Raw genomic sequence first — 14,562 nt, 5'->3', positions numbered from 1 at the left:
CCGCAGCGTCCCGTGCGCTTCCAGGGCCCCGCCGGCTCCTTCTTCGGCTACGCGGTGCTGGAGCACTTCCACGACAACACGCGCTGGTGAGTGCCCGCGCCCGCGCCCCGCGCCCGCGCCCCGCCGCCTTTCCGGCCTCTTCCACGCCGCCGTCCCGAGGGGACGATTTACATGTGTCCGCTGCGCGCAGCTCAGCCGCGGGGGGAAGGCGGGGAGAGGGGAGGGCGCCGCTCCGCCGTCCGGCTTTGGCGCCCCGAGGCCAGGGGGCCGGGCCTGGCGCTCCCCCGGGGTGCCAGCCCCGCGTGAGTTCGAGTCCCCCCCAGCACCCCGACGACCAGACTCGCCCTAACTCGCACCGCAAAGTGACCTGGCGCCTCGGGGGGCCGCCGCTGGGCCCCATAGCCAGAGGGTCCCAGGAGACAGGGCACTCGAGATGCGGTCTCTTCAGTGTCGGGGAACTTTTGGTGACACCCCACCCGCCTCAGCCCTTTCAAATCTCTCCCAGCTTGGCCGCCGCCAAGGAGACTTGACCGGCGAGGGGTAGGCTGAATGTGCGTGTGTTTATGTGTTGGGGGTGCGGGGGGGCGGAGTGGGTATTGGGGCTCCTTGGAGTGTAGTGTGTGGGACCCAAAGAACCGCATTGGAGCCCAGAAGCCCCGCCTCCCTCACAAGGCTCTCAGCGTGAGAGAACCGAGAGGCTTGGAATGCAGGAACATGGTCCAGGCGTCTGGGGACCGTCAGGGGACCAAAGTGTGTGGTGCTGATGGGCGATTTGGGGGGCAGCTGCATTATCATCTGATATGGGTCGTCCGATCTGGGGACAAGCACCAGAAACTTTAGGAGAGGGTGGTGATTTTATGGAGGTCAAGGAGGCCAGTTGCTTCCTGAGCGATGCCCTAAGTCCCAAGGGGTTGGAGTTCTCCCCTATTTAAGCCCTGTTGCTTAGAGGTCCAACCCCAGAGGAGAAGCACCTGGGGGAGAATGGCCTCTCCTTGGCCTCTCCCCCTGGACAGGCTGGTTAATGGAACACACCAGGGTCATCTTCTCTAGGAGCGAAGCTGTGGGTAGTTCCCCAGCAGTGCAGGGGGGCCTAGCTGGGAGTTACTCTGGTCTTGGTTCTTGGTGTGATTGCCAGCCCCAGCATCCCTAGGGCTCCCAAGCTGGGAGGCTCACACGTCAGCCACAGTGCACTCAGCTTGGAGTTTTTGCTGACCTGGACAGAGGTTGACAGAAAAAGGGTGGGTTTGGGCCCTCCCTGGTGGCGCAGCGGGTTAAAGCACAGCACTGAGAATCTAAATCCGCTTCCACATGAGTTCGATTCCCGCCTGCCCCGGAGGTGACCACATGGCGTGGCAGACCTCTCCTGACCCGCCCGCTGCTCCCCTAAGCAGTGTACTTCGTCGATCTGCCTGTTCTGCTCCCCACTCTGTCTCTGGTGAAGCCTCTCGCCACCCCTGAGCCTCTGGCCTGTACCCCAGTTCTATATGTACAAATAAATAAATTTAAAAAAAAAAAGGATGGGTTTGTAGATGGGAGTCTTCAAACGTGGGGGAAGTGGGGACTCTGTGACCAGCGGTCTCTTGGCGGTCATGCCCTTCAGGAGCACCACCTCCAAGACAAGCAGTCTGAAATTCCTTGCACCTGTCCCCACCTCTCACAGCCTCCCATCCCCAATCTACCCAAGTGGCTGAGTTAAGGCAGGACTGGTTGTTCCTGATCTTGCCAAACTCCCCTTTGAAAGCAAAGGGGCCTGAACACCTTTTCTCCATCCTTCGCATTGAGTCCACAGGGGGCTTAGCCTCGGTAGAGAAAGCAGCGTGGGCAGAAGCAGCCCGAAGTACCCTAGAATCCCACAGTGGGCTCCCTAACCGAACCGTGTGACCTTGGCACAAAGCATCTGTCAAAGCCAGAAGGGATCTCTGGGGCGGGGCTCCAGCCTTGTGCGGGATCTGCAGTCCCTGGAGGGACAGGTGCCGGCCCTGCTACCTGGATGTGGATGAGCCACAGGTCAAAGCTGCCTCGCTGGGGAACAACGGGGTGGGGTGAGGGGGTTGGTCAGGAGCGGGTTTCTCAGGGGAAAAGTGTTCGGCCTGTTTTAAAAAGGCACAAGGAAAAGTTGTGAGTTGATTTGGCAGGTGCGCGTGAGGAAGGGCGGGCAGGGTCCTTTTCAGCTGACCCAGGCTCAGTGGTGTGGACCCGGGAGCCAGTGCGTGGCCTTGGTGCCGGTGGGGTTGGGGACAGGACCTCAGGGCAGCCAGGCTCGGCTCTGCTTCGGCTCCTGAGTTCCACTGGCGTGTGCGTCCCCATAGGTGCCAGCTCAACGCCACTGAGATTTCTTTTAGAGCAGCTTTTCCTCCCCTACATTGTTTGAATTTTATTTTAACATTTGCTGATCTACTTCCTTTTCTTGCCACTTTCTCCCATTTATTTCCCTCCCGTTCTTTTCTCTTTCATCTTTCCTCCAATGTTCTTCACACTAGACCTTGATTGTCATTTTCTACTGATGATGTTTTGGCCTCTTCTCCTGTCCCTTTTTTTCTCTAGACTTATCATGGGGTTCATGAAATTATAGCCTCTCACTTGCACAGGCACCCGGGCCTCATTTGATATTGCATTTTTATATTAACTCTCTTAGTTATTTTCTTGAAGAAGTCACATTTAAATTTATCGGATTCAGGTTGTTTGAAATCTGGATCTACCTTACCATTCACTTCTGAGGTTGGTCGATGACTTAGTGACTGATTATTGGTCTCTTCCCACCAAGCAATCCTTGGGCCCTGGACATTTAGCCCTTCCTAGGGGACTTGCAGGTTGTTTACAGTTGTTCACAATTACAGACAGTAACAAGGGTAATCTTCTTTGGAACTGGACCCTTGTGGAGATCCTTAATTATTTCCTTCAAATAAATTCCTGGACTTAGAATTGATGTATCAAAGAGGAAGTTTTAGGGCATTTTGTTTTTTTCTGAAATGCCAGTGAAGCTATAGTGTGTAATTTAGAGAAATGTATTCATTTATTCAGGCATCAGAGTTTTGGAGTAATTTACCAAAGGACTGTTGTAGCACAAGAGAAAAACATAGTAGCCTGAGGTGACTAAGAAGAGGACAGATAGTAAAGATGGGTGAGGGAGCTAAGGGAGGGACATGAACAGGAAACTTTGAAAGGAAAAGATGAATGCTGGCTAAGTCTTGTATCTGGTGTCTTCCCGAAGAAATTACTCTTTAGCTGATTAATTCAGTAGTCCCCTTCCTACAGGTGGAAGGATGAGTTTTCTATAGGGTAATGGAGCAGCAGAATATGCTGGCAGGGAGGGGTAGAGCCCAGATAGCAAGGTCATCTCTGAAGGTGGCAGAACTGGGGGTTCATGTTGTTGAGGGACCCCAGGTGCACCTCACAAAGCACACGTCTGTGCTGTCAGTAGAACTGACTTCTCTACCCCCAGAACCGGGTATTTCTAGCAGCCCTATTATAAACCCAGAGCGCTCTGGGTCTCTGTGTCAGGTGGGGTGACACTGGTTTCTGGAGCCTTGGGGCCCGAGTCCAGCTTCTGCAGCCACTGAGAACAGAGCCCCAGACCTGACGTGTCCCAAAGTGCTGGGCTTGAGAGGTCCCTCTGTCGCCATGCTCTGGGCAGTGTGAGTTGGCTTGGGGCCAGGTGCAGTGTTACAGATGTCATTTGTATCTGTTTGCATGCACACTTGTAAGCGACACAGTTTCCTTTTTTACAATGACACCCAGAGGGCTTCTGCCTGCTCAGAGCTGGCTTCCTCTCCTATATGTCCTTTCTACCCCCGCGGTCTCAGTCCTCTGGGTTGTCTTGTACCCTTTGAAGAACAGCGGTAGTGCCAGGGAACAAAGACAAAGCGGATTTCTGTCCCCTTCCCTTAGACATAGCTCCTCAGCTGCAGGGCAGACAACTGGAACACCCTGTGGTATAAATAAATGCAGCCCAGCTGGTGTCCAGCGCCCAGTGTGGGTGTCTTTCTCACTCTCCGCTTCGCTCCCTGGAGTTGAGGTGATTGGGTACACTGACTTCCTTTCTGGCAATGTGCTTCCTGCCCCATCTCTTGGGGCACATCTAGACGACTGGGCGCAGGCTCAGACCAAGCGCTCGGAAGTGGAATCTGCCGCTTTGTTGAGGCTATCAGAGAGTCGTTCAGTGAGGCATAGGAGGCAATTCAGCCCAGGGGAACATAACATCTTCAGTTCGCATTAAGGTTGAGAACTGAAAGAACGAGCCAGACAGTTCTGCCTTGCCAGGGCAGTTGCCACTAGCCAGATATATTGCTATTCCAATTAAAATTAATTACAACCAAATAAAATGAAGAATTCATTTCCCCAGTCACACTAGCCACCTTTCGAGTGCTCAATAACCTCGTGGTATCAGTGGCTACTGTGCCAAACAGCACACAGGACATTTTCATTATTGCAGAAAGTCCCACTGGACAGAGGTGGCTTAAAGCAATCTCTTTAGCACACAAAGATCAAAGGTTGATAAAAGGAAAATTGACATGACATATTTGAGTGTGCAAACAAACAAATGGGATATTTAAATTTAGCTAAAAATCAACAGTGGGCAGCTAGAGAGGTTGAATTCATTCCCTTTTCACTCGTGAAGCATCAGGGTACCCGCCTTGTGCTATGGGCTAATGGGAAACCCTTCCTTTTACAGTGTAGGGGGCAGAAGATTACGGGGCTCTAGTCTTTCATTTCAGGCAAAATAAGAACAATGGCATGGGTTTCAGTGCGGGAGAGGTTTATCCCTGGCAGACACAGGGACAGAGGAGAGAACCCTGAGAAGGCGTCATGGGCCCTGCAGCCACTGCTGTCCTCAGTCTTAGTGAGCAGAGACCCAGAAATGACCATGGCAGCCTGCCCTCTCCTGCCATTCTTCTTCTCGTGCCGGGCTCTCAGGAGGGGGTGCCGCTTCCATCCCCTCGAGATTTTTTTGAAGTAGCACCTTTATACCTGTTTCTCCCTGACCCTGCCAAGCTGCTTTCTCAAGCTTTCAGGAAGGGAGGCCACATGTATGAGGCCCAGGTTCTCGGGGGCCTCAGAAGTATCCTTGGGCATTCTTGAGGGCTTTTCCTTGGAGAGCAGGAGAAGCCAGTGAGGGCGCTGTTTCCTGAACTGGTGCTGAATGCCGTCTGGAGTCGAGGCAGCTGTCTTTCCCAGAGCAGAACCTTCCAGGACGACAGACTCTTCTCAGCCAGCCACTAACAGCCCAGTGTGAGAGTGTGAAAGCCAGGCCCCTGCCAGTTCTGGTTCCCTGGCGACTCGATGCTGGTCAGGAAATGGTCTCCTTCTGATAACGACTATTGTGACTTGTCTACCGCGAGTGTCATTTTCACATTCATTAAAAGCAACTATGATCTCAGAAATTCTTTGCTTCCAAGGGAGTAGCATATAACTTTGAGAAAGCAAAATTATCGCACCAGATAGTGCTTGCTAGGCCTGCACAGGAAGCCAGTGTTTTGCAGGCATGCTGGGCGAATAGCTGAATCTCTGGGACAAACTGGTGACTGGGGACCTGAGGCTTGTGGCCAGATGCCTTGCCCTACACCCACCCCGCCTCAGTTACAGTGCTCGCTGGCTGCGGGGGCTTGTGTCAGTGTTCAGCCTCTGGGAAATAGATACTGAGACAGATAGGAAGGCAAGAAAATTTTTGGAGGAGGAGGCCCCTGACAAAGCAAGGAACTGGAACAGGATTGGGCAGGGAGAGCCTCAGATCGTGATGCAGATTTGATTGAAACCTCAACCAGCTCAACAGCCGCTCTGGGGCAGGAATGGTTGTTTCCCGCCCCTCCTCCATCAGTCAGCTGCCTGGGGAGGATGGCCTTGGCTTGTGGCAGCCTGAAGGGACTGCAATTGGGGGTTGCCAGCTGATCACCCCCTTAGGAACCAAACAGCAAGCGGTAATGTCCATGGCAGCCATGGAGCACATCCGTATTAGGATGGCAGGAGTGGTGACTTTGCTTTTCCCTCGGTATCACGGGGGTCTAGATTCTGGGCCCGGGAAGCTGGTCAGTAGCAGAATACAGAGCATCTCTGCAGCCAGCTGACCCAGAGGGTGCTTCCTGCAGCTGTCTAGGAAGTCGTGGGTTTGGGGTGGGGGGGTAAAGAAGGGGAGCTCTGCCTTTCCTTGAGTCATCAGAGCAGTTGATAAACTCTCAACTAGAGGGAGCAGCAAGACCTCATCCCTGGTACCTTGCGAACCACAAATCCTTTAAGCCAAGTGGATTTGGCCACCAATCAAAACAGAATAAACTGTTATATCATGGCCTTCCTTTTTGCTGGAGGGAGCCTTAGGAAGCAAGAGTAGTATTCAACAGAGGGAAAATGTGCAGTCTTGAAATCACAGGCTGGGCCCTTGGTCCCCAGTTTACATTTTGGGGGAACATAAAGGACTTTGGTTGTGAGTTGAAGTTCACAGCACAGCAACAGTAGCAGCGTGCTACACAGACCAGCACTTGGCGTGTGTTGGGAGTTATTCCTTGTGCTTCAGTGTACTAGCTCTTCCGAAGGTCCCCCTGGTCTCAGGTGACTCTCCTTCTAGCCCCATTCACAAAGGGGGAAGTCGAGGCAGAGGTATTACTGGCCCAAGCTACGTGATGAGAGTGTTAGAGCTGTACCTGTGCCTTTGCCTGTCAAGAGGTCAAGAATTTGAGCTTGGGGCACCCATACCATTCTGCTCTGCTTTGCTGGAAGTTTTGAAATTTTTGATACGACAGTAGCTTCTCTGTGGCATCTTTTGGGTATACTTATTAATGACCTGTTTGGTAACTTGGGGGAGGGGTTCTGGGGAGAATTGCTTTCTTTCTTTTTTTTTTTTAAGATCCATTTATTTGTGCTCACAGAACTGGGGTACAGGCCAGAGGCTCAGGGACAGCTAGAGGCTTCACCAGAGACAGAGTGGGGAGCTGAACAGGCAGATAGATGAAGTACACTGCTGAGGGGAGCAGCGGGCGAGTCAGGAGAGGTATGCTACGCCATGTGGTCACCTCCAGGGCAGTGGGAATTGAACTCATGCGGAAGTGGCCTTAGCTTCTTAGTGCTGTGCTTTAACCCGCTGCGCCAACAGGGAGGGCCAAGAACTACTTTCCAGAGACACTTGATCCATGAACAAACAGGGACCATAAATCTTCCAGGGACATTTGTGGGACTTGCATTAACACCGACTGTGTCTGAGGTTAACACAGAGGTGTCCTTGGAAAGATGGCGCTTAGCTATGTATCTATCCTAACCTCCTGGGTTGTTTCTGTTACCATCTCTTCGTCAGCTCCATTGAGTCCCGGTTCCATCATTTATTAAGAGGCTCTGAGGACAGGTGGGGAAGGTAGCCATGGCGGCTAGTGCTTAGGATTCAACCCCAGGGGTGTAACTTGATTAAATCGCACAGTGTCAGACTTCCTGCATCAGCGGCCAACCGTATACAAGAGGTTTTGAGGTGTCCCCCAAACCTGAACATAAAAAAAAAAGAATTTAGTTTCCTCCATCTCAGCTCATCCCTTGGTGTATTTACATCCAAGAGGCCTGTCAACTCTTCTCTGACTTGCTGGTGTTAACGATGCTGCAGTGTAGCAAACACTAGCACAACTTTGGCAGTGTGAGAGAGTCTTGGTACCTTTCTGTACCATGAGGTTCCTCGGGAGGGGATGTTATAGACTCATTGGCAGGCGGTCTTTCTTACTCTCTGTTTGTGGTGGCCCCTGATTCCCCAGCAACAACCAAAACCATGATTTCCGTGCCAGAGACTCAGTGAATGGGGGTCAAGAGTGTGGGTACCAGCATCAACCCTCCCCTCATACATTCAGCTGCCCACTTAGGAGCTGTGTGGTCTCAACAAGTTTCTCTAGTTGAGCCCAAGGGTCTATAAAAATAGTAAGAAGTTCTCCCTCATCATATTGTTGGGGGACATTAGATGAAATGTCTGCAAAGTCTGGATTATAAATGTCACAGATAATAAAACCTTGAAATACTAATAGTTCATTGTTATTTTGATCTGACTTTGAAGTCAATGGCTTTCATCATCCTAACTTTAGTTGTTAATCGAATTTGCTTTCAGTACGTTTATTTGTTGATTCATACCTTCATTTGTCACAATTTGAGCGCTAGTACTCATTGCAGAAATGAATGAGGTTGTTTTATGTAAGACACTCTTCATTACATGTGGTCTCTACATAAATTTGGGTGTGCTCAACATAAAGGAAGTACTACTTTACACCCTGGCACTTCCAAAAAGGATCTGAGGTGGCCCTTCCCATCAGAGACCTGTGTGTTATAAATCTTAGGGTTCTGCACACCTCTTCCTTCACCCAGAACAGGTGGGTGGTCATTCCTGTTAAGGGGAGTCCTGGTCCCCACCAAGGTTCCAATCAAGTCTGGGAGGTAGGTCTTTATTTCCAAGGTGGTAGTGAGAATGATACTGCAAAACAAACAGACGAGGCCTATTTCTAGGAAAGAAAATAATTTAAAAATTACAGGAATAAGTAATTTAAAAAACCCAAGAGCTCCCAGAGATTATAGTTTGTTCTCGCTCTTAGATTCAATGTTCCCTTGATGCCCCCTAGGTGGGGAATGAAATCATGGGCTCTTTTGCTGTGCTTTCTTCCCCAGTTGTGTTCTCTTGGTGCATTTGCTGAGGTCTGAGTCCCTGGCTGGGGCAGCAGCCTCTAAGGACCAGTCTCTCCCTAACAAGGTGGCTAGGGGGCCTGCTTCTCTCCATGGTGGGAACCTGTCTGTGTCTCTGCTCTTGGCCAGTTGGGCATGGCCACGCTACTTGCTTGGCTGACTCAGTGTTTTCTGGGATGGGTCATACCCCTTTCTCTTTATTTACTCCACCTGAGGGTTCCCAGAATAAGAACTGTTATTGCTGGTGCGTACATATGCAGAAGTGCTATGTTCAGTCATCAGATACAGTGGGAGCTACTACTACCAAGCACAAAAGCCACATCCAAAGTACCTAGCAAGTAGTTTGCAGAGTTGTTATTTGAACCTAGTGTGTCTTTCTTAAAGCTGGGCTGCCCTCTGTGCCTGTATAAAACCTTTGTGCTAAGCATTGGCTTCTAAAGAGGAAAAAGTGCTGTGATTCTTCTTTTGGGAGCTTTCATATCTGCTCTTGACCTTGGCAGATGAAAGCCCCAAATCCACTCTGTCAAGGCAGGTGCTCTAGGGGCCCAAACTTTGCCATTTCCTGTTGTGACTCACCACTGTCCTGGGAGGGTCCAAGTAGCCATGGGGCTGGACCATGGTCACACAGCTGGAGAGGAGCTGGCACATCCTGAGGGTGTTTCTGCCACCCCATACAGCCTCTGTAATATCAAAAACTGGGAATATTTGTGATCCTGCTTGGCAGTGAGATTTTTTTGGGGGATGGATAAGAATGGAGTTTGCAGTTTGCTGCAAAGGTAGCATACCCTAACTTGATACATCTGTTTTCTGTTACTGGCCTGTTGCTGCATAATAAACCACCCTGAATCTCAGTGACCGGAGCCAGTTAGCACTTACTAGCTCATGAGTCTGTGGCTGGCAGTTTAGGCCTGGTTCGGCTGGGTGGTTCTTCCGTTCTCAGCTGAGCTCACTCTTGCATCTGTGATCAGCTTCTGGGTTGGCTCAGTGACCTAGGATTTTGAGCACACCCAGATTTATGTAGAGAACCCTAGGATGTAGACTCCTGGGGTTTCCCTGGCTTCAGCTGGGATGCCGCATCTCTGTTCCATCCTTTGTTTTCCAGCAACCTGGATGTGATTGGGCGGGTGCCAGGACAGCAGGTATGCATGGCTGTTAAAGTCTAGGCTGGGGCTGAAACCACACCACCATCATTCTGATGACCAATTCAAGTTACAGGGCCTGCCCACATTGGAGAGGGGGGAAAACAGACTCTACCTCTTGATGGAAGGAGCTGCAAAGTCAAGTTGAAAAGGTCCTGGATGCAGGAAGGATGAATTGTGGCTACTTTGTACCATACACCTTGAGGTGCTTTCTATGCCTGGTCTTACACCTTACAAGAGCCCTTATTAGGAACATTTAAAACCTCTTGATTTACAGAAGAAGGTCAAAATTCAGAATGATTGAGAAACTTGTCCGAGGTCATACAGCTCTTCAGTGGTAGAGGTAGAATTTGAACCCCGTCTTAACACTGTACTTCTTATAGTTTACTGCCTTGAATAACTTGCCCTCAAAGCTTAAAATTCAGGTATCACCCTTAAAATCTGCATCCACTGCTTTAGCACTTGGGACCTCAGTTTTCCCAAACATAAAAAGAGATGTCGGTGATCTTTCAGTCCATGCCTCTGAATAGCAGGCCTCACCCTAGAGCTGTCTTCACTCTGGGACCACAGGGCACAGTGTGGTCAGAGGGGCCTTCTCTCTGTTTTTCCTGCTCAAGTTTTTCCTGTTCCTTGCCCAGGATGGGGCGTGTATGCGGACTCCTGGGGTTTCTCTGCGATGTGGTGGACACAATGATTGAATTTGACTCATGTAACTGAAATGTGGGTCCTTGGGGGGAGCTTTGGCTTTGGGATCAAATGCATGAAAAGGAACCTAATGGGCTTAAGATTTTAAATCCCCAGTTGCTGTCCTAGATCTGGCTGTAATTTTGCCCTGTGGAAGCTCTACTATGGCATATGTGGGGAGGGAGGGAGGTGCTTTTGAGATGCTCTTGGTTCCCAGCCTTCCCCAGGGACACCGCTGTGGCTCAGCCCTCCTGTGCGCCCTGCTTTCCAGGGACTTGACCTGCCCTTTGCTTTCAGGGTGTGAGGGAGGGCAGCCAGTTGGAGCTGTTTAAGTCAGCGTGACCACACGCAGGTCATTCATGGAGGTGCTTGTCTAAGAAAACAGAAGGGCATCTCAGTGATCACAGTAAGAGGGACTGGAGAGACTGGGAGGACCAGGCCCTTGGACCTGGACACGTGCATTCAAATCCCACCACGTCCGAGTAACGTGCACACTTGGTGCTTCCTGCTGGGCTTGCCTGGATGAGGAGATCAGACAACCTATGAGCATAACTGCTGGCAGGTGATGGGCACATTTCCAAATAGTTGTCTGAGCTGCTCATTAAGAGAGGTGAACCTCTGTGCAACACTATGCTCCAGACAGGTGGCTGAATAGCAAGGAGAAGGTGAAAGCCTCCTTTCTGTTCCAAACCTGTCTGTCCATTGGTGTGATGGAACTTCCAAATCCAAGTTGTAAGATGGGAGCCACCCACAGAGCCTCACAGGGGGCTTTTTCAAGCAAAGCCACAGTGTGAGGGCTGGCCCAGGGCATGGGAGCGGCATTTCACTCCTCTCTGGCTGAGCTGGGGCAGGCAGAGTAGGGGAGTTGTTGCTGAACTTTTGGAGGGATGCGTGCTGCTGCTCGGCCGTTACCACACTTTATGAGCTTGGGCGAGTGCCATGACCTTCTCTGGCCACCCATGATGGGGATCCTCCCACCAGGCTGCTGTGCCGATTAAACCCGAGTCTGTCCAGCAGGAGCACGGCTCACCCCCTGCATATCCTACTTCCCTTTATGAGCCAGTTGTCCATGTAATTGGAAACCCAGAGTCTGAAAGAGAGGACTCTAACATGTCTTTAAGGTTGATGTGCGACTTTATGTGGGGATGGCCAGGAAGAGCTTCCTTCTCCAGGGTCTCCTGCCTTACTGGCTCCAAGTGCATGTGGCTACTGCCTTTCGTGTGGGTGTTTCCATGGCACATCAGCCAGAGAGCTTGTGAAAATACATGTTCTGATTTAGTGGCCTGGACACAGGGCCTGAGATTTGTCTTTTGATTGGGTTCGCAGGAGGACTCCATGCTGCTGGTCTCAGGACCACCCCTGAAGTAGCTGGCAAAGGCCAGACACGGGTCTGATGAATTATAGATGGCAGCCTGTTGGTGGGGATGCTCAGGCCTTAACTATGGTAACTGTAGCGAGCAGAGGAAACAGCCTTATCACCTTGTCCGGAATGCCAGGGGAGATTTTGGAGGATGTTGGCAGTGGGTGGGGCCTCTCTGTAACTCAGAATAACGAGGGGAAAACAGCAGATGGCATCTTTTCAGTGGCTTGCCCTGAATTCCGGGCCATTATACTCTATCTTCTGGGATCAACCTGGCTCATAGCCAGCTGAATGAACTTCAGAAGAGACCAGCTCATCAGCCGGCCTGAAGCAGCAGTCTTGCTGGCTGGTGGCCTAGGTAAAGAGCCGCGCCAGGCTGTGGAGGAAGCCGCGATGTTCCGTAAACACAGAGACACAGCTCAGCCCTCCAGCACGCCGGCCTGCCAGTGTCCTGCACACGTGTGTGCACTGGCCCTCATCTCTTGCTTCATTCCCATGACATGGGATTTGGGGAAGACTTCATCTGGTCAGCCGATGAAGTGTTTGAACCGCGGGGTTCTTATTAGCTTAATCAGCCATGGTTCTTAGAACCACTGAGTAGTTTGGGTTTGGAAGGAAAAACCAAGGTCCCTCTCCCTTTGAAATTTTGATAAAAGTTTTGGCCTCTCTTGGTTTCAGCTTTAGAATGAGAGAACAGTGCCTGAGGTTTCAGGCCACCAGGGCCCCTTTCTGCTTATTACTTGTGAATCTGGGTCTGTAAACTTGGAGGGGTGGCATCTCGGAATATCCAGGTTTCTGATGCTGACTTGGCGAGTGAAATAGCAAATACTTCGTTGATTCTTGCAGCCTAGTCCCTTCGTTCATGTATGATGACTTCTCCCCCTTGTTTGTTTCTTGTTACTTTTATAACATTGATTGCAAGTGGCCTTTACTCACCATGCTGATGTAAATTTGGAGTTGGTGGGCATTTTTGGACCCAGCCCTATCCCACTGGGGTTTTTGAGTGGAGAAGGCATTTTGTGCTCCCCAGCTCTTGCGGTCTGGCGCATGGGGATGCTGTGTGTGTGTGTGTGTTTAGATATGTCAAACTGCAAATCCTTCTCACCTGTGAAAACATGACTAGGGTGAGAGAGAGCAACCCTTGGCTTGCCCTGGTGGCTCTGAAGCTCAACCCCAGAAGCCAAGGGGAACTTAATCTCCTAACAGGGTTTTCTTCTCGCTGGAGTCTCCTGTGTGTCATTGTGCATTGGAATCAGAGCAAGCAGGTGCGGTCAAGCTGCCCACATGTGGGTGACAGGTGGCATGGTCTGTTGGGACAGGTGGCACCAAGTTTTCCCAAGGGCTGTGGGTTCCGGTCCTGCTTCTACTTGAGGGGGACTCCCATCCTCCCAACCCCCCAGCACAGTGTAATGCTGGCTACGGTTTCTCAGTGTGCATTCAGACAGCTACCTGTGGGTGGGTGAGGTTTTAACCAACAGCTGCATATGTTCTGGTGGGTCGTGACAGAATGTCCTTTCTTCTGACGTGCAGGGTTCTTGTGGGTGCGCCCAAGGCAGATTCCAAGTACAGCACTTCAGTGAAGTCCCCTGGGGCTGTGTTTAAGTGCCGCGTCCACACCAACCCTGACCGGAGATGCACCGAACTGGACATGGCTCGAGGTGGGTGGACGCCATTGCCAAGGTGGTGCTGAATCCTCACTGTCCTGTTTTTCCCTGGGTGACCTGGTTGTTCATCCACTCTTCCTCTCACTCAGCCACCTGCCCATCCCTTCATTATGTTATTGCTTACTTATTTTTACTAAATACTGGGATATGCTGGTGAACAAAACAAAGGTCATGCCACCCTGGGCCTTACAAATGAGTGGACAAAAGAGGCATTAAAGTAAATGAGTGAGCAAGGGACCAGGAAAAAAAAAAGATTATAATAAAGAAAAATGAAAAGCAATGAAAAAGCAATGAACAACGATACACCAGAGAAATTTTACGGGAGTGGAGAGGGGAATAGGGTCAAAACTGAGGTGGGGTGGGAAGACTGCATGGGACTATGGTGATGGCATGTGGGTGAATTGGTGGTGGGAAGTCCATGGGAATTACAACCGAGATGGAAAAATGCACAAAATGAAGACTGATGTAAAAATATAAATTGATTAACTAAAAAATACTGAAATAAAAAAATTAAAAAATCAGTTCATAAAGGAAAAAAAAAGAGTGTATGAGTGAGAATACCAGTGGGAGATGTGGGTGTTTGGTCAGTACATGATTGGAAACAGGCGCCGTAGTTAACTGGGTCGGCACAGAAGGCAGAAGCTCTGAGCAGAGGAGAGCGAGTGGCGTTTCGGCTGCCGAGTGAGGACCATGTCTCTGGAGCAGCCAGCGGGAGAGAGTGGGAGCAGAGGGGCTGTGGGTGGGCTGGGGCTGCATCAGACGGGGCCTGCAGGCCAGGGAGGGCATTCAGCTTTTACTCTGTGTAAAGGTTGTTGAAGCCAGTTTCAGAATTCAGATTTCAAGATAGGAAAGGTGGTCATGAGATGTTTTTACAGACTCTCTTTGGCCTATTGGTAAATCTTTCACTTTTGGAATCGGATGACTCTGCCCGGGCTCAGAGCCCAGTGCTGTCAGTTACCAGTTGGGACTTATAAAAAAGTTCTTAGACTTGTTGGGCCCAGTTTCCTCACCTGTGCAATCAGGACCAAGCTACCCACCTCACAAGGATTACCTTGAGAGAGAATGTAGGTCAATACACAGAACA

The 14,562-nt window shown here is 50.7% G+C and overlaps 1 protein-coding gene across 1 annotated transcript in view; it reads left to right on the top strand.

The window, feature by feature from the left end:
* Nucleotides 1-14,562, top strand: part of ITGA9 (integrin, alpha 9) — a 263,996-nt gene that overhangs the window by 581 nt on the left and 248,853 nt on the right. Inside the window, exons 2-3 of the mRNA XM_004676316.2 lie at nt 7-86; nt 13,345-13,472. Of these exons, the coding sequence (XP_004676373.2) occupies nt 7-86; nt 13,345-13,472 (208 nt within the window). The remainder of the gene's footprint in view (nt 1-6; nt 87-13,344; nt 13,473-14,562) is intronic.

This window comes from Condylura cristata, unplaced genomic scaffold, assembly GCF_000260355.1.
Source record: "Condylura cristata isolate star-nosed mole 26May11 unplaced genomic scaffold, ConCri1.0 scaffold00004, whole genome shotgun sequence".
Taxonomy (NCBI): Eukaryota; Metazoa; Chordata; class Mammalia; order Eulipotyphla; family Talpidae; genus Condylura; species Condylura cristata.
This window is presented reverse-complemented; position numbering and strand designations above follow the sequence as displayed.